Here is a 20574-nt window from a genome sequence, read left to right on the forward strand (position 1 = left end):
TTCTTGAAGTTAGTAGTCTGAAATGCTAAATATTTTAGGCAAGATATTATTTGCTCGTTAGTACCAGGCCTCCTGCTTTCCAAGGTGCTGAGGACAAGCTACTGTCACTGATGGTACATGTTTCCATCCATAGTATCTGCAAACTCAGAAGGTTGTTGACATATTTATCAGTCCAACATTGTTAAATAAACAAGTGCCAAAACACATTCAACAGTGGACAGTTAAATCATTTCAGCATTCAAGTTATAAACTTACGTTTCTTAGTTAACTTTAGCAGTGCAGCATCTTTCAAGATTTCAGATTCTATGGCTTCAACTTCCAAGCAGGCCGCATCAAGTCGTTTCTGTAACAACACCACTTAGTGGTTAAGGAGAACATTATCCAATTCTTAGCCTCCTTAGCTTAGATGATGTTTGGACACAATATTAAGTATTTTATCTGAAGAGTAATCTTTAAGATAAATAGCGGTTTTGAAATGGAACAATGGCCATTTTTATTTAACAGACTAAAATTAGAATAAATCTTGTTTTAAATACAGTTTTGCACGGATAGAAAGAATGTGTACGTATATTGCATCGCTTTCAAATGAATAAAATAGGCAATAGTCACCCTCTGGTTTGTTCCTCAATGCATCAACCAAAATCAACCAGCTTGGTTAATATGTAAACCAAGCATGGCAGTTCCTTGGATGTTGCCTGACCTGCTGCGCTTTAACCAGCAACACATTTTCAGCTCTGATCTCCAGCATCTGCAGACCTCACTTTTTCCTCCATGGCAGTTAGTAGTCAGACATCACCTAACTAGTGCATAGTCCCAAGGCTATGCCTTGATCAGAGTCCACTTGTCTGCCATCCAATCAGTATTTTTCTCATACATTTTGAAAATGCTGTTCTCCTTTACACTGGCATTCGTAAAGTTGTCCTGATGAAGGTAAGGTGAAAAAATCTGACAAAATGTATCTTTGGTCAGCAATGCAACTTTAAATTTCTTGAAAGTCATTCAGGATCAAGCACCACATCCACCAACTTAAAACAGACATTCCAACACTACCATTGCACAGAGATAGCAACTTGTAGCATTCATAAGATACATTGCAGCAACTCCGATGCTTCTTCGACAGCAAACTTGCAACTTCTGCCACGAAGAACAAGGGCAGCAGATGCATGGGACTACCACCACCCACACGTTCACCCAAAAGCCTGACTTAGGACCACTATTACTTCACAATTGCTAGCTCAGAATCCTGAAATTTCTGTTCTTAAAGCACTAAGATGTAGTGGCACCAGTTCATCATCACTTTCTCAGAAACAATTAAGGATGGGAAATAAACATGAGCACTGCCAACAACACCCATTTATAAAGAACAGTTTAAAAAAATCAGTTTAAACACTTCAATTAGCTCATCCTTCCACCTTGTCAACACGAACAAAGACAGGGTTTGCAACCTGCACGCCTTTCCTCGCCAGTTTTCACACCTCTGGTGAACCTACATCACCTCCAAGACTACAAGGTGTTTAATGCTCAAAGTTAACTTTTACCCCAGAGAGTCTGACCAAGATGCTGCACAACTTCACCTTCTGATGCAAGAAACCATAAAAGGTCATAATTTAACAATCTAATAAGTTGAGGGACAAATTGTATTATTTGTTTTATTAATTGGGTTAGGATTTCTTATTCAGCACAGTAGCACACAGTCGACTTCTTGCCACTGACAGGTGCAGGTGAACACACCAAGCTGGATACTGTATTACATGCCACCTGTACAGCAGAAACTGCACAATCGGTGTCACAACTACTATTCAAAAGAATATAACACTTTCAAATGAAAACATGCTACCTGAGATGTCACTTGCATATTTTCACAGAAAAGAACCTAGCTTTGTCATTCTCTCGCATATTTATCAGACGGTTCACTCACAACAACATGCTGCAAACCTGGAATATGCCTCAAGTATCACCTAGAAGGTTAATACTAAACCAGAAGAGTTATTTACTTAATAAGCCACCCGGAGTCTTTAACACCGTTCTTTGCTGAAACGGCAATATGATGCATTAAGATTCGACTTTATTCTAGCACCCATAGACAACATTTCATAGATGCTTAGGAAAAGGAAATGAATATTCATCTTCCAAGTGACATCTACAACTCATGAACAAATTAAAAGGAAAACCCCTTACCTGCTCAACCTCAGCCACAGCCTTTGCACTGCCACCCATGGCTTTAAAGAGAACAAAAAAAAGGGATTAAATAGGCTGACACTTGGACAGAGATTACTGATAGTCCCAAATAACAGATGTGTACTTTTTTGATGTCAGATAGTTGGTGCTTTTCTGTCTGCCTTTGATAATTTCCAAGTCTATTCTCAACTTCGGACAAGCAGGTAGGTACAAGGCATCAGTGGGTGAAAATAGGTTGTGTGCCATGAAGGCTCCCCCCCGCTCCCAGAAAGTCAAATCCAATGAACGGGCCTATCTAAGCGGTTGAGTGGGTATTGACTGGACTAGAGGATAATGTCATGTGGGATGGAACCATAACCTTAAACTGCTTAAAGTCTTGGTCTGATTTTTATTAAACATTGGAATTTACTCACCTACACTAACAGAGCCAGAGCTTTTGATCGTAGCGATTTGACAAACCTTACCTTGCACCATTGGCAACACTGAAGGTTTAAAACTTGTGTTACCAATATGGCTAATACCTATTCTAATTTAATAATGTACAAAGATAGACTAATGAAGTTAACTGATGAGACTTCTACTGTGGTAACAATTACAAATGTTTTGACGTCTTATCCAATTGTCAGAATTTCCCTTAAAAGCTCAAAGTGCTGCTCAGTTAAGAGTACATGAAATTGTCACGACTCTTCATAGTGACCAAAGTCTTCTGGTCAGGGGTGGGACTGAGTACCTTGTCACTAGACATAAACTTGTTAAGGTTTCAAAAAGTTTTATGTTCAGAACCTAGTGAAGTTTCAAAGGGTCAGTACGGTCATGTCTGGAGAAACCGGTTTGGTGGGAGACATCCTCTTTTGATCACAGTAGCTGCCACATGCAAGCCAATTTTTAAAAAGATCCAAGTCTTTCACTGATTGAGTTTGCGAGTAGATGAATTGGAGAGTGTGTGAATGCGTAGTTGGTGAGGATTGGTTAGTTGGGTCTAGGAGGGATAGAGAGGTGGTCAGTTAAGTCTGGTGGGGGTGTCTAGAAGTAGTTTGGTTGGCTCAGAGGATAAACTGAGCAAGGCAGTTAAATCTCTTTGTTGAGTTAACCAATTTAATCTAACATCTGTGAACTTAGTCAGAGCAAAGCAGGTCTTTTGGTCCCTAACATGTACTCTGCCATTCAATAAAATCATTTTGGGTTTCTTTGCAATTTCAGTTTCATATTCCCATTTACTCACAATATGGTTTAATTCTCAAAAATATTCAAAGGCCTTTGCTTCACTGTTCTGAGGCAGAGTGTTGCAAAGTTGCAGAAGCCTCAAAATATCTCATTTGTCATAAAAGTATTGCCCTGAAGTTTTAGAACACGGTGTCCCCGGTTCTGGACTTGACCACAAAAGAAAACATCATTCCCACTTCCAACTTGTCAAGACCGTTTGAGCTCTCATACAATTCAATCAAGACACTTCACTCTCTTCTAAACGCTAATGAAAACAAGTACAATCGATCCAATCTTTCCTCATACAAACCACAGGTTTCAGATATCAATCCCAGAAAAGCTCCCTGAATCAACTCCATTCCAATTAATTTACATTCTTCCTGAATGGTGGTGGTAGTGAGGACTGCAGATGCTGGAGAAGTCAAAGTTGATAAAGTGTGATGCTGGAAAAAGAACACCAGGTCAGGCAGCATAACGTTTGCTTTTGTATTCTCCCTGATGAAGGGCTTTTGCCCGAAACGTCGATTTTCCTGCTCCTCGGATGCTGCCTAATCTGCTGTGCTTTTCCAGCACCATTCTAATCTAGACTCTGGTTTCCAGCATCTGTGGTCCTTGTTTTTACCTTTGCATTCTTCCTGCCAAGTGAACATTACATATCAGTGTCCAGATTTTTGACTATTCACTGCACCTACCTATATGTTATCTTAACAATATAGATTGTCATGTGCAAACTTAGCTACCATGCTATTGGTCCCCATATCTGGATATTTTTAACAAACTTGTTCAGAGACGTTAACACAGCTCTGGAGCAAGTGGGACTTGAATCCAGGACTGCTGACTCAGAGATAGGGGCACTACCATTGCCACAAGAGCCCTTTGCTCCCCTCAACTAAATCATTTGTGTAAATTGTAAAAAAAACTGAGGCTCCAGCAGACTCCTGTAGGCTTCACAATAAAAATCCTGCCAAGCAGAAAAAGACCTATATCTGCATTGTTCCCAATTTTCTATCCAAGATAACATGTTACCTTCTGTACCATAGGCTCCCTTTTCTGTGCAATACCCTTTTATGTGGCAACTTGTCAAATGCCCTTTGGAAATCCAAATCTACAGGCTCTCTATCTTCAGCTCATGTTACTCCTTCAAAAGAATTGATTATACATGATTTCCCTTTTTCAAAACCAAGCTGATTCTTCCCAAATCCCTAAAGATTTTCACAGTGCCCCATTATAAGCTATATAATAGGAGATTCTAACACCTTCCCCATGAAGGAGGTCAAAATAACAGCCCTTCTGTTTCCTGTTTTCTACATTTCTTCCTAACAGAGGAGTTATATTTGCTACTTTGCAGTCTAATGAAGGCTTTCTCGAGTCTAGAGAAGCTTGGAGAATTAACACCAACACATCTACTCTCATTAGCCATCTCTTCTTAGGCTCCAGCATAAAGTAAATCATGAGGACTTGGAGACAAGGCAGTCTGAAACTCTATCAGTTTGATAGGTATGCAGGTAAGCCCTGCGTTTCTGGTCAATGTTTTGCCACGCTCAGGATCGTAAGATGTTCATAGTGGATCCTGAGCGGCTGAAATCAGAGCATCAAATGTTTATCCTTCCCCATCAATTTCAGCATACATCTGTGCACCAGGCCGAATTGGGTGCCTGATGTACATTTCCGAACTTATATCCTATTAAACTAAAGACTGGAAAATTTATATTTGCTCTGTTAATTAAATTGTTACATCTAGCAGGGTTTCATTTAAAAGACCATAATTTTGGCAAAAATGTTGTTAAACCACACATTGCAAAGTAATATTACCCAGCAGGGAAGGTATATGTTGGATCATAACAGTATGGCATTTAGGGTTTTTTTCCCATATCGTTGGTTGAGGTAATCTAACTGCTTGAAGTTTTGTCCTGTAGGGTAGTCCTCATGTTCCTGAGATTCGCCTATTTTCATTTTAAGTTATCTGAGGCTAGCCTGGTTCTAGTTTTTAATGTTTCTCTACCCCAGCTTTCCTCGGATCCCTTCCAGGACTCTGAGCTCCTTGACCAAAGGGTGATGAATTTTTAGGTGTTTTCAATATTACATTTATTTGTCTCAATGGCTGAAAGATGTCAATTGTAAAGAAAAATTAAGGATGTGGATGCGACTGGCCAGGCCAGCATTGATAGCCTGTCCCGAGCGGTCCTGGACCTTCTTGAACAGCTGTAGGTACTCCAACGGTTCTGAAAGGATTTCCAGGATTTTAACCCAGCAGTGAAGGAGCGGCTATAAAGTTTCAATCAGGATAGTGTGGGACTTGCAGGGAACTTGAAAATGGTGGTGTGCCCACGCATCCACTATCCTTGTGCTTCAAGATAGTAAAGGTCATGAGTTTGGAAGGCTTTGTCAGAGAAGCCAATACACATTGCTTCCGTCAGTGAAGAGACGACCAAATGCTGAAGGTGGGATGGACTGCCAAACAAACAGGCTGCTTTGGTCTAGAGAATGTTGACTTTCTTGAGTATCGTTCGATCTGAATGAGTGTAACCTTCCTAATAAAGTAAATTAATTGGCAGCAGACATAAATATATAGTTTGACCAGGTAAGTACCACAGAGACAAGGTAGCAAGGTGACCAGGGCTGGGATCTGAACATTGAAAGGCAACTGATTTTTCGAAAAGATAGAAGCTCAGAAATAGGTGGTGGAGCAGCTCTGTTAATTAAGAATGCTTCCAGTACGATAGGATTATTTGAAATCATAAGCTTTCAGAGCACTGCCCCTTTGTCTTGACAAAGGAGTAGCTCTCCAAAAGCTTGTGATTTCAAATAAACCAGTTGGACTATAACCTGGTGTCTTATGACTTTTGATCTCGTCCACCCTGGTCCAACACCGGCACTTCCACGTCATGGCCAGTATGATGGGGAGAGATATCTTGGAGATCAACAGAACAGGATGTTCTAAAACAAGGTAGCTATTCCCGATGAAGGGTTTTTGCCCAAAACGTCGATTTTCCTGCTCCTTGGATGCTGCCTGACCTGCTGACCTTTTCCAGTACCACTCTGATCGAAACTCTGGTTTCCAGCACCTGCAGTCCTCATTTTTGCCTAAAACAAGGTAGTACAGTTTAAGAATAAGAGATCACTCTTTCAAGATGGGGTCAAGGAGAACCTTTTCTTTCAAAAGGTTGCCTGTCTGTAGGAGTCACCACCTCAGATACTAAAGGGGATGTCAACAAGTGTATTTAATACAGAGCTGAACAATTTATTTTATATTAACGAAAGGAGTAAAGTGCTGTGAAGGCAGGCAGGAATGTAGGCTTGAGATCACAACTAGATTAGTCTTGATCTCATTGAATGGAGGAACAGACTCAAAAGAACGAATTGTCTAATTCTACTCCTGAGTTCTATGTTCCTATGTCACCGTGGGCGGCACAGTGGCAAGCACTGCTGCCTCACAGCGCCTGAGACCCGGGTTCAATTCCCGACTCAGGCGACCGTCTGCGTGGAGTTTGCACATTCTCCCCGTGTCTGCATGGATTTCCTCCGGGTGCTCTGGTTTCCTCCCACAGTCCAAAGATGTGTGGGTCAGATGAATTGGCCATGCTAAATTGCCCGTAGTTGTTAGGTAAGGGGTAAATGTATGGGTATAGGTGGGTTGCGCTTCGGCGGGTCGGTGTGGACTTGTTGGGCCGAAGGGCCTGTTTCCACACTAAGTAATCTAATCTAATCTCCAAATTCTTTTTAACTATTCTGTTCACAGGAGACCAACATTTCACAGTACCTATTATATATTTTGTACTTCCAAACGATGCAGAAATCACATGCTTCTGTGTGTAACAGGTTTTACTCAATGCTTTGCCTTGTCTGCTTCAAGTTAACGTTAACTTGCAGCTCTTTCTGCAGCTATTTTATTTGTCCACACTCAAGCTGAATGATTTCAGCTGTGAGCATCAAGGCAATGCATCCAAAGAACGAATCAACTTGACAATACTTTGAGAATAAAATGGCAACAGTTTATTGATATAATGTGGGTTTAAAGTTCAACTTCTGAGATTGTATACCTAACTTGATTGCTTTTCTCCCCATAGATTAACTTAAATCCTGAACAATTGTTCTATTCCTTCAGGATTATGCAGTCAATTTCTTTGTTGACTGAAGATCATTTGCTTCTATGGTTGAATAGAGTGTCTTGTTCCTTCATTGACTTAAAGAACCTTTGAAAAATAAACACGAATTTTCAATACCAGTTTCCACAGAATGACTCAAGTTCTTTCTAAATTACCTCAATGTAGGAAGCACACAAAAAAAAACAAGCAAGCTTGTCATTTGGAATTCGTGGAAATGGTGATGCTTTTAATCTATACACTGGAACCAAAATAACGGGTTCAGGGCAATCTAAAAAAAGTACGGGGCAGGTTGGCGGCTTTGTTTGACCACTTCTTTGAGGACTATCAAGTCTATACTCTGTCTCCTTCAATAATTGTTGTAGAATTGAAACACTGTTTTAATCAAGTTAATAACTTAATTGCTTCCATAATATTTGCTTGGAGTCACTGATATGAAACCCAGCTGACTTGGACTTGACCAGATCACTTTTTTTTAAAAATCACTTTTGTTAAGAAATGGAGAATATGGAACTGTTACGTCTCCAAATGCTCACATTTTTTGAGGAGCTCCATGTCCCCTGATTTAGCAGCATATGTTGACTTATTGCTAAATTATTTTTTAAAACAAAGTAAACATTGCTCCAAATGAAAGAAGTCTGAGGATTTAGTAATGGAGGATAAAGAAACGATAGATGAATTGAAGATATTTTGTACTGGTCTTCATTCGAGATGATACAAGCAGCATCTCAGAAATGGCTATAAATCAGGAGTTAAGAAGGAAGAACACAAAAATATTCACTACCAGAACGTAGTACTGAGTTGGAACTGAATTGATAAGTCCTCAGGTCCTGATGATTTCATCCTAGGCTCCGAAAGGTAGCAAATGCAATAGTTGATGCATTGATTTTAAATTTCCAAAATGCATTAGAATCCAGGAAGGTTCCTTTAGATTGGAAAATAGCTCATCGAACTCCTCAGATTACTAACTTTATTCAAAAAGGGGAGTGGAGGCAGAAAGCAGGAAAGTATGGGCCAGTTAACATCAAATATAGAGAAAATGTTAGAAGCTATTATGAAAAAAGCTTTAATGTGGCACATGAATAAGTTTAAAACAATTAAGCACAGCTAACCCAGTTTTGTCAAAGGGAAATCATGTTTGACTAATTTATTAGAGTTTAAGAAGTAATTTATGCTTTGGATTAAGGTTACTGGTGAATGTGTCAAAGACTATTGTAGAAAATAAAAGCTCATGATGTTGGGATAACACTTTGGCATGGATAGAAGACTGACTGGGTATTTTTCAGGCTGATAGGATGTCACTAGTGGTGTGCCTCATGGGTCGGCTTTCTCAGGGATGAGGAAATATTTCTTCTCAGATGGTTGAGACTTCAGCATTCCCTTCCTCAAAAGGCATTGGATGCAGAATCTTTAATTTTAAGGCAATTGTAGATGGATTATTAGTTACAAAAGGATTAAAGATTGAGGATATATAGGAATGTAGACTTGAGGTTAAAATCTGATCAGCCAAAATCTCACCGACTGGCAGAGAAGGCTTGAAGGGCTAAGAGGCCTACTTTGTTTTTCTTGGTCTAACGTTGTTTAGCACATTCAAAGTCATTTGAACTCTAAACCACAGGGTAACAGTTTAGCTGTTGAGATGAATCAATTTCCCTCAGTCCTCTGACCTTCAAGGGAAGCACTGTCAGTTTGGCACACTGCCCTTTTTCATTTCATCCAAAATGGATTTAACTTCAGTCTCATTTATTTCTAATTATTACTATTTGCTGCTTTAATGTATTCTCAATTTACTTGTATCAGCTGCATTGCTTAGGTTTTCTAACCTATTCCTAGCTCGTTACATCAGATACTGAGTTAACCATCTCCTTCCCACTACCCTCAATGCAAACATGAGTTAGCTGCAGCACCCAGAAAAAAGGACGGTTTAAGACAGTGGTTTGCACGGTGTGAATTTATCCCAATTAGGTTGGCACCCATCTGTTCAGTTACATTTCCAACACAGTAGACCCCAGGAGCAGTGCAGCCCTGCCGTCAATAGAAGTGGACATGAATTAGGAAACACGACGAACCAAAAATGACAAAGTCATACCCTGCTAGCAGGGACTCAATAAAACACATCGAATCCCTTATCAAGTGTTTAAAAAACAGCAGGGGACACAGTTGAATATTGAATACCATGCTTATCCTGATTACTGCATAAACAATGCCCATTTTGAAATGAGCTGTTTCAAAATACCGATATAATTGATGCTACCTTTAAGCAAAGGACTCTACATTACTGCAAGCTAATTGTCTTCCAGACAGAAAGTCCAAATAAAACTCAAATTAAAGGGATTGGCAGTTCTGGATCTGAAGGTGATTCTTTTTAAAAGAAAACAGCATAACCAATTTACTATTAGGACATTTATTAGCATTCCAATGAAATATTTCATGAACTATATTCCTGAGCAAACATGGAAACTCACCAACAGCCTCATTTGAGGGATAACATATACATCTCTCCTGAAGAGCTCTCCTTATCTTTAAATGGTATAATGAATGGAATGAGCTCCCAGAGGAAATGGTGAAGGCTGGTACAATTGCATCATTTAAAAGGCATCTGGATGGGTATATGAATAGGAAGGGTGTAGAGGGACATGAGCAGGACTTCAGGTCATCTAAAGTAACTAATCTGTCAGCATTGCACTGAAATTACATCTTAGATAGTATGCTCTAGTAATGGAGCAAGATTGGGGCTCATTGAATGCACGAACAACAATTGCTAAATGTTGTGCTTCTGAATATTTGAACACTCTGCAATCACTGTAGCGAACATCAGAAAATGTAGCAGCATTGCATTAGATTATAAAAGACTGGAATTAACTTGTACAATGTAATTGCTTCAGAAAAATATACACAGACATGCACTGAAAATAAATAATTCAAATTGCAGCATATTTTGTAAACTTTAAAAAAAGCCTAAATCTTGATTTATGACATTATGATATTTTCAACATTTTACAAACATGAGCCTAGAACAGAGATCTCCAAAGTGGGATTGAGCTTTAAGGCTGATGTGGAGCTTCAATCCAGCTTGAACTGTCATGCTCCTGATTCACCAAGTCACTGCCCTCAAAGCACCCCCCTAAACTAGTGCATAGCAGATACAGTGGGAGCAATTCTTACCAAGGTAGTCAAGGAAATCCATCTGTCGAACAGCCACTGGAAGTTTCATAATCGCACGGCTGTAATAAGCATCTACTGTGATGAGAAGATTGTTCATTGCTTTTTCCATCTCTCTCTTTCGGCGTTCAACTATAAGAAAAGTCACAGTTCAGACAAGCAAACATTAAGAGAGTGGCAATTCTACCATTTACATTCAGAAGTCAGTTATCAAGGCAAGGAGCTGTTACTCTTAAAATAAAATTTAAAAAACGGAACAGAATGTGAAGTTACCTTATTGAAATGTAAAAGATTCTTAGCAGACTTGACTGGGTAGATGTAGAGGTTATTTCCTCTTGTGGGAGAGTCTAGGACCAGAAGATTATTTATTTAAGGGCATGGGGTCATCCAGTTAGGACAGAGATGAGAAGGAATTTCATTCGCAGGTAGCAAATTTGTAGAAAGCTTTCCAGCAGAGGACCGTAGAATTGGGTCACCAATATATTCAAGGTTCGGACAGGCAGATTTTTAATCAGCAAGGGAATGAAGGGTTACAGGGAAATGTCAGGAAAGTGGAGGATGATCAGATCAGCTACTGAATAGCAAAGCGAACTGTACAGGCTGAATGGTCTGCTTCTGCTCCTATATCTTACAACCCAGAGAAATAATAACTCTACAAGAAGAAAAGGGCAGAGTCAGAGAGCTGTACAGCACGGAACAGACCCTTCAGTCCAACTGGTCCATGCAGACTAGATATCCCAACCCAATCAAGTCCCATCTGCCAGCACCAGGCCCATATCCGTCCAAACCCTCCCTATTCATATACCCATCCAGACGCCTGTTAAATGTTGCAATTGTACCAGCTTCCACCACTTCCTGTGGCAACTCATTCCATACACACATCACCTTCAGCATCAAAGAGTTGCCCCTTAGGTCTCTCATATTTTTCCCCTCTCATCCTAAACCTACACACTCTAGTTTTGGGCTTGCAAAGAAAAGACTTTGTCTATTTACCCCATCCATGCCCCTCATGATTTTATAAACCTCCAAGATCACCCCTTAGTCTCCGAATCTCCAGTGAAAACAGCCACAGCGCATTCAGCCTCTCTCTGTAGCTCAAATCTCCAACCCTGGCAACATTCTTGCCTATCTTTTCTATACATAAGCTTTGTTTAAACAAAGCTTACTTGGAGAATTGAAAAATAATCCACACGGACTTTGTTAACAAAATAATATTGTATAGTTAACTGAGTTTACTACCTTCAATGTCAAAATCCTTCAGGAAGGCTTGAAGCTTTTCATATTTCTTTAATTCCAGGGCATTCTTTTTGCGACCAGTTGTTTTCCGTTTTGCAGGCATTGTTTCCTGAAAGGAAAAGAATGGAAGCAATTATTCTCAAATAAACAAAGTGTAGTTTGAGGAAAAGGCTCAGATTTGCCTCCCTCGCACCACTCAACACATTTTTAATTTTAAAGTTTTATAACAGTAAGCCTTCTACTTTAACCTAGGGCTTTGAAAAATTATCAACACTATGAAAGGCTGATAAAAATAACAGCTTTTACAATTTGCTAACGTTATATGATTTAGCTACATTCCATTAGATGTTTTTGGAACAAATGGATGTACTAGCTTCTTCCTTTCTAGAAGAAAACATGAAGCTTGTTGACTCAACAAGTGAAGAACAGAATTATGTACCGGTACAAAAGGGTCTCACTAATAAAGGCTCCAACTAGATTCTTGCCTTTATGAAAAAGAAACATTACCAAAGGTAGTTAGGGGACACAGTCTTATTTGCGAGATGATTACTTCTTCCCAGCCTCGTGCCCCTCAAAACTGCAAAACAGCCAACTCACTGCTGCAAATGCCCTTTTACAACTCCAGAGTTTGCCTAGCATGAGACGGAGATGCTTCCAAGAAATTTCCCACCATCAATCACTATGGGTCACTTTGTTGAGTCTTGACCTTGGGTGAGGGACAGAATGGAATGCTACACTGGCCCAGTTTGCACATCTGTCTAGACAATCTTTCTTCGATGTAATGAATGGAGTAAATTAAGACCAGGTTGTTTCACCAATGAACAGAATGTAATTATAGCATCACTGCCAAACTAACCAATCATGGGCGAATTCCCCTGACCCAATCATACTTCCATATTCTGTCTCGTATCACCTTCCCTAATCTAGATCACACGTGATGTGGATGTGCCGGTGTTGGACTGGGGTGGACAAAGTTAAATATCACACGACAACGAGTTATAGCCCAACAGGTTTACTTGAAAGTACAAGCTTTCGGGGCACTGCTTCTTCATCAGCAAGGATTTTTTAACGGATTGTGTGGGTCATACTGTTGGTTATCCAGCAACTCAGATAGGAACTAGCTTTATAAAATCAGGGTATTCTGATCTTTTTCGGAGTCTGATGGTTCCATCAAAGACTTCAGCCTGTAGAGAGGAGGTGGTTGGGTTATTTAGGCTTATACTCACTGCAGTTTAGAAAAACAAGAAATGATTTTAGAGCCATAAAGTCATTCAGCATGGAAACAGATCCTTCAGTGCAATCTGCGTAAATCAAAGAGCCCAAATTGATCCAGTTCCATATCCCTACAAACCCGTCCTATTCATGTACCAATCAAGATGCCTTTTAAATGATATAATTGTACCCACCACCACCACCACTTCCTCTGGCAGCTCATTCCATGCATACACTACCCTCTGCATGAAATAGTTACCCCTCCCAGATCATAAAATCTTTCTCCACTCACCTTAAACCTACACCCTCTAGTTTTAGACTCCCTTATCCTGGGGAAACGACCTTGGCTGTTTGCCCTACCCACGTTCTGTATGATTTTGTAAACCTCTACAAGGTCATCCTTCGGTGTTTAATGCTCCAGGGGAAAAAGCCCCAGCCTATTCAGCCTCTCCCTGTGGCTCAGGCTCTTCAGTCCCAGCAACATCCTTTTAAATCTTTTCTGCGCCCACTCAAGTTCAACATCATCCCTCCCATAGAAAGCTGACCAGAATTGTATGTAGTATTCCAAAAGGAGCCTCAGCAATGTCCTGTACAGCCACGTGACATTCCAACTCCTATCCTCAAATGTTCTGACAAATGAAGGCAAGCATTCCAAACACCACCTTCACCAGCCAGCCTGCCTACCTGAGGCTCCACTGTCGAGGAATTATGCACCTGCACCCCTTGGTCTCTTTTTCTACAACACTCTCTCAGGAGAAAGTGAGGACTGCGGATGCTCGAGATCAGAGCTTAAAAATGTATTGCTGGAAAAGCGCAGGTCAGGCAGCATCAAAGGAACAGGAGAATCGACATTTCACGCATAATTCTGAAGAAGGGCTTATGCCCAAAAGGGCAATTCTCCTACTCCTTTGACGCTGCCTGACCTGCTGCGCTTTTCCAGCAACACATTTTTAAACACTTCCTCAGGCTCAACCATTAAGTGTTGAAGTCCTGCCCTGGTTTGCCTTACCAAAATGCAACACTTCACATTTATCTAAATTAAACTCCATCTGTCACTCCTCAGCCCATTGTCCCATCTGATCAAAGTCCCATTGTACTCAATTTTCACTGTCCACTACACCACCTATTTTCATGTCAGGTATAAACTTAATAACCATACCTCCTATATTCACATCCAAATCAAGTAATAAAAAGCTGTGGTCCCAGCACCGTTCCTTTTGGCATACTATTGGCCTCCACTCTGAAAAACAGCCCTCCAGCACCACCTCAGTCTGTCTCCAATGTCAAGCCTACTTTGTATCCAATTGGCAAGCTCCCCCTGGATGCTATGTGGTCTAACCTTACTAACTAGTCTACCATACTGAATCTTGTCAAATGCTTTGCTGAAGACCATGTAGACAACATCCATGGCTCTGCCTTCAATCTTATTTGTCACCTCTTCAACTCAACCAAGTTAGTAAGACAAGAATGTCCATGCACAAAGCCATGCTGACTTATCCTGAATCCATAAATGCACATAAACCCTGTCCCTCATAATCAGATTCTCTTCATGGCAAATGATCAAATTTGGTTTCAATCAAAATTCTGTAATAAAAGTTTTCTAATGGTGACTGTATCTGTCACTGGACAAAAAGTTAGAAATGAACATTTGGGACCTTGATCAGATGGGACAATGGGATGAGGAATGACAGGTGGAGTTTAACTTAGATAAAATGTGAGGTGTTGTGTTTTGGGAAGGTAAACCAGGGCAAGACTTGTACAGTTAATGGTAGAGCCTGAGGGAGTGTTGCAGAACAAACAGGCCAAGGGGCACAGGTGCATAATCCCTTGACAACGAAGATGATTAGCAATGGTCATAAAAACCCATCTAGTTCATTAATATCCTTCAGTGAAGGAAATATACCATGCTTATCAGATTTAGCCTATTTGACCCCAAGCCCACAACAGTCTTTTCGGGATGAGTAACAAAATTAGCCAGTAGGTGTATCCTATGAATTAAAAAAAGCTTGCCTTTTGACAGAGCTAAATAAACAATAAACATTTTGAGATGATGCATGGTGGAGAGGACAGAAGGAGTTTGAAAATACCTTCAGTATGTTGAAGTCATGACAAAGTGAGGAGAGAAATAGGAATTAACACTGGTCACTCCCCAGTTTTTAAGCCTTAGAGTCACAGGCCACAGAAACAGACTCTTCGGTCCAACTCATCTACACACTATCCCCATCTAAGCTAGTCTTGTTTGCCAGCATTTAGCCTGTATCCCTCTAAACCTTTCCTAATTATGTACCCATCTGGATGCCTTTAAAATGTTCTAATTGTACCTTCCCTTACCACTTTCTCTGGCAGCTAATTCCATAAACACACCACCCACTGTGTGAAAAAGTTTATCCGGTCCTCCTTAAAGCTTTTCCCTCTCATCTTAAAATTATGCCTTCCAGTTTTAGACTTCCTTATCCTGGGACAAAGACCTTGACTATTCAATTTATCCATACCCTTCATGATTTTATAAACCTGTACGAGGTCACCCCTCAACCACCGACGCTCCATGGTGGGACTTCAAAAGTTCAGTTTTTCTATTCGATAGTAAAATGACTCCGAACCAAGATTTACTTAAATGCCTTAATCCCACTACCAGTAAAGCCACGGTCACCTACAAAGATAACTTATAATCCTTAGTAGTTCACACCTCTTCTCTCGTACCCACCACCGTCACACAAATCAGGATTATCCGCCCCCCCCTTCAAGATCAGATGAATAGCTATAAATCCCAAATATTCACTTTTCACCCAGTGACATCATACCCAGGCTATGCTACTCTACAAAGAATTCAAGATGAAAAGGCAAGAGCTTTTCAAATTTGCTCTTATTCAGCTCCAACATGATCATTAATTTAAGGTTAGCTAGCAGTACTCTTCTAGGGAAAAAAGTACAGACTGCAGGTGCTGGAGATCAGAGTCAAAAGGTGTAGCACTGAAAAAGCACAGCAGGTCAGGCAGCATCCTGACTCTCCTGCTCCTTGATGCTGCCTGACCTACTGTGCTTTTCCAGCACCACTAATCTAGATTCTGGCAAAAAAAGAGAACTGCAGATGCTGGAAACCATTCTCTTGTCAGCTCACTGACAAATTCAAAGAGCTATGCAGTAAGGCTAGAAAGAGACAGCCGGAAGAGGGCTTATTCCTGATGAAGGGCTTATGCTCGAAACGTCGAATTCTCTATTCCTGAGATGCTGCCTAACCTGCTGTGCTTTGACCAGCAACACATTTGCAGCTGTGATCTCCAGCATCTGCAGACCTCATTTTTTACTCGACATATTTACTCAACAAACATAACACCTTACACAGATGAGTATGAATTCCCTTCACTCGGAACGCTGTCAAAACCTGACTAGACTCAAAACATGAATGCTGCTTTCCCTCCAGCTTTGCTGAGTTTCTCAAGCAATTTCTGTTTTTGTTCCCCTCCAACTAAAGTCTGGGAACACTGAGGCATCAACTGCAAACCCTCCAAAAGAAACCTGCACCATTACCAATCGTTGCTGGAGAGTCATAACCACAGGCTTGAACTCTGTAGACCTGATCACAACAGCACACTCACTCTCCAGGTCACTTACATTGTGTCTCTGTGCTATCCCCAAACAATGACAGTACCATGTCATGTTGGGTAAAACAGGGACAGGGAGAACCTCAATAACAATGACAGTTAGTGCTTGTGCCCGCAAGATCTGACACACAGCTCGATGAAGCCACTCACACCAAGGCAAGAGAAAAGGTGGAAATGAGGGCAGTGCAAGGTGGGGGTGGGGTGAGGGCAGTGTAAGGAGGGGGTGGGGTGCTGAGGGAGTGCAAGGAGGGGGTGGGGTTGGGGGCTGAGGGCAATCCAAGGTGGGTGTGGGGTGAGGGCAATGTAAGGAGGGGGTGGGGGGGGGGGGGTGAAGGCAATGTAAGGTGGGGGTGGGGGGGGTGAAGACAATGTAAGGTGGGGGGTGGGGGGAGTGAGGGCAGTGCACAGAGGGGGTGGGGTGCTGAGGGAGTGCAAGGAGGGGGTGGGGTTGGGGGCTGAGGGCAATCCAAGGTGGGTGTGGGGTGAGGGCAATGTAAGGAGGGGGTGGGGGGGGGGTGAAGGCAATGTAAGGTGGGGGTGGGGGGGGTGAAGACAATGTAAGGTGGGGGGTGGGGGGAGTGAGGGCAGTGCACAGTGGGGGTGGGTGAGGGCAGTGTAAGGTGGGGGGGGAAGAGGGTGAAGGCAGTATAAGGTGAGGGTGGGGGTCAAGGGCAGTGTAAGGTGGGGGTGGGGGTGGGGGGTGAAGACAGTATAAGGGGGTCGGGATGGGGGGGGGTCGGGGTGAGGGGGCAACATTGGGAGATGTCTCTGTCCGCACTGACCCGGGAGATGTGGTTTGAGGGGTCTCTGAGGCCTAGCCGCACTGACCTGAGCTGAATCTCCCCCACCCCCCGTGCCCCTGACGGCCGCTGCCGTACCACGGGCAACCCAGAGTGACCCGCAACTCGATACCGCGGACTCCAGCTCACAGAGCGGGTCGGTCCAGCCACAACTCACCCTGAGCCCCGGAACCCTCACGGTCAGTCTCGATCTCGGTATCTGTCTGCGGCTCCGGCTCAGCGCCCGCGCCCTCACTACAGTTAAATTTCAAACAGCCCGGACAGCCAATCAGAGCTCGGGCCACACCCCCAGATACATCACAGCCAATCGGAGAGCGAGTTCACACCCAGAGACACATATCAGCCAATCAGAGAGCAAGGCCACGCCCCCAGCCACAGGCAAAGACCAAACCCCAAGCCATATCACGGCCTTTCAGAACCGCATGCCGCACCTCCTGGCGCAACACAGCCAATCAAAGACCCAGGCCACACCCTACAACCAATCAGAGATCGGACCACTCCGCCGGTCACACCACTGCCAATCAGAGCGTTCCTCCAGTCACACCAGTCAATCAAAGCCTCAGATTACGCCCCTAGTCACACTACAGGGTCACACATTCATGTCACACTGTAGCCAATCAGAGCTCAGGGAAGGCACCCAGCCGCACCACAGCCAATCGGAGCCCAGTCCTGTCACGCTGTGAGTCAATCATAGCCCAGTCTGTGTCAAGGCCAGCCAATTACAAACAGGTGCTGGCTCGGGGCAAAACAATCACAGCCCGCTCTGTCTCAGGGGTACAACCCTCTCTCAGAGACAGCCAATCACAGGCCGATGTGTTGTAAAGGGCGGGGCCATAAGCAGTCAGGCCCTGACACAAACAAGCCCAATCACAAGGCGGCGCTGTCCCAGGGAACTGAGAAAGATGAGGATGGACCTGACAGAAACATATAAAACTATGAAGGGAATAAACAAGACACAAATAAAAAGGATATTTCCACTGGCAGGTGAAACTAGGACAACAGGGCATAGCCTCAAAAGTAGGGGAAGCACATTTAGGCCTGAATTGAGGAGGAACTTTGTGACCCAAAGGCTTGTGAAGTAATTGAAGCCCCTCACTGAATGTTTTTCCAGCTAAGATAGATAATTCTTTGAAGAGCAAAGGACTTAAGGGGATGGTGAGAGGGAGGGTAAGTGGAGTTGAGGCCACAATGTTCCCATGACCTGTCCTACCTACCTATCTTTTCCACCTATCCACTCCACCCTCCTCCCTGACCTATTACCTTCATCCCCACCCCCACTCACCCATTGTACTCTAAGCTACTTTCTCCCCACCCCCACCTTCCTCTCATTTATCTCTCCACTATTCCTGATGAAGGGCTTTTGCCCAAAACGACGATTTTCCTGTTCATCAGATGCTGCCCGAACTGCTGTGCTTTTCCAGCACCACTCTGATCTAGACTCTGGTTTCCAGCATCTGCAGGCCTTGTTTTTACCTAACCACAAACAGGTCATAAGGCTCAGTGCGGGAAAGAAGTGTTGATCTATCAAGCACATACACAGTTTGCAGTGAAGGGGGATGCACGCTAACATTAGATCACAGAGGGATGTGGTGAAACGGTCAACTATGTGGTAAAAAAACCAATCTAACACTTGCACTTTGTCACGTGTAAGGCCAAATAAGGCAAGAATCAAACAAGAGTAAGGGGCGACTGGCTTAGAGTAGTGGGAGAAGTAAACAGAGGAGGAGTGGTGAGTAGCTTATGATAGGTTTGACGCTTTGCATGCCAAGCCAATAAGCTAAAAGAGGAGTACCGAGAGACTCAGCTGAACTGTATAACTTGCGATGTAACCTGTTGATCAGTGTGCCTACTTGTCGGACACCCATTCTTATAAGAATGTTTTAATAAATACTTTCATTGGAATTTGACTCAGACTGGAATTATTGAAGAGTGAGAATCATTTCTCACAATTGGAGGCGTCGTCTGGGATACTGTCATCACCGGCGGAGTGGTCACCATCGATGACTGGGAAGACGCGTCCCGTTACTTTTAGAACAGTCCTGTGTCTTTCGTTGGTGGGTGCCCCATATAGTCGACTGACGAGGATCCTAGGGGAGTCATTCCGAACCAGGACAGGAAAATAAGGCAGGCATGGAATAGTAGGCACAGCTGCAGTCAGGCAACCCCGTGCACGGACCAAAGAAGAAAAGAGACTGGGGGGGTGTGATACCTGTCGAATTGAGGGACTGACGGGTTGAACACCATGAGAGTCAGTGAGCCTGGGGCGGTGGGGGTGGGAGGGAATGTCAAATGAGACACCTGGGAAAACGGATAGAGAAGTCCCGGAAAAACATCCCTCCGGAAAGTCCTTTGGGACGGATGTTCCCCTGGATTTGATTGGGGTTAGAGTTAGAATTGCTTTGGTGACTGGGAGTGTGATACCTGTCAAATTAAAGAGACTGCTGGGTTGACCACTATGGGAGGTAAAGGAAGCAAAAATGAGGCACCTGGGATAAAGGGTAAAGAAGTCCCAGAAGACATCCCTCCAGAAAGTCCCTTGGGACGGATGTTGAAAAACTGGGAAAATAATTCTTGAACAAGGGAAAAGGATAAAAAACTATGATAAAATATTGTTGTTTTGTCTGGACCAAAGAGAGTATTTGTCCACCATCAGTCTTTTGGCCGAAATATGGGCCAGATGAGGATTGGGTCTGTCAATTGTTGAAGTCATATGTTAATGAAAAACAATCTTTCTCTAAAGAGGAATCCAACTAAGCCTCCTGCTGGCAGGGCAGTCGAGACATGCGTTTATATAGTATGAAAACTATGACAAGAAAGGAGGAAAAGTCACCCTCGGCACCCCCTCCCCCTTGGGATGTTCTTGACCATTTGCCCCCGCCATATGACCCCCCCACCCCCCAAAATGAGTCTGACGATCTACAAGCCGATAGCCCTGGGTTAGGTGTGGCGGCTGGTGGCGAGCAAGGGGAGGGGAAAGATGAGAAACAGGTGAAGGTTTTGAAACCAAAAGTCCCGAAAGGAAGACTGACAAAGGAAGTAAGGCGATTATAAAAGGATATTGAGGAATATTCATTCTCA

At 42.8% G+C, this 20574-nt stretch overlaps 1 protein-coding gene across 1 annotated transcript in view; it reads right to left on the reverse strand.

Annotated features, from left to right (window-relative positions):
- The window catches only part of LOC132830058 (borealin-like), a 43134-nt gene extending 25396 nt beyond the window's left edge, over positions 1-17738 (reverse strand). The window contains exons 1-5 of the mRNA XM_060847524.1: positions 17654-17738; positions 11886-11991; positions 10650-10778; positions 2179-2219; positions 256-343 (exon numbers count right to left, since the gene is read on the reverse strand). Of these exons, the coding sequence (XP_060703507.1) occupies positions 256-343; positions 2179-2219; positions 10650-10778; positions 11886-11985 (358 nt within the window). The 5' untranslated portion in view covers positions 11986-11991; positions 17654-17738. The remainder of the gene's footprint in view (positions 1-255; positions 344-2178; positions 2220-10649; positions 10779-11885; positions 11992-17653) is intronic.
- Positions 17739-20574: the final 2836 nt, after the last annotated feature.

Source organism: Hemiscyllium ocellatum, chromosome 30 (genome assembly GCF_020745735.1).
Source record: "Hemiscyllium ocellatum isolate sHemOce1 chromosome 30, sHemOce1.pat.X.cur, whole genome shotgun sequence".
Taxonomy (NCBI): Eukaryota; Metazoa; Chordata; class Chondrichthyes; order Orectolobiformes; family Hemiscylliidae; genus Hemiscyllium; species Hemiscyllium ocellatum.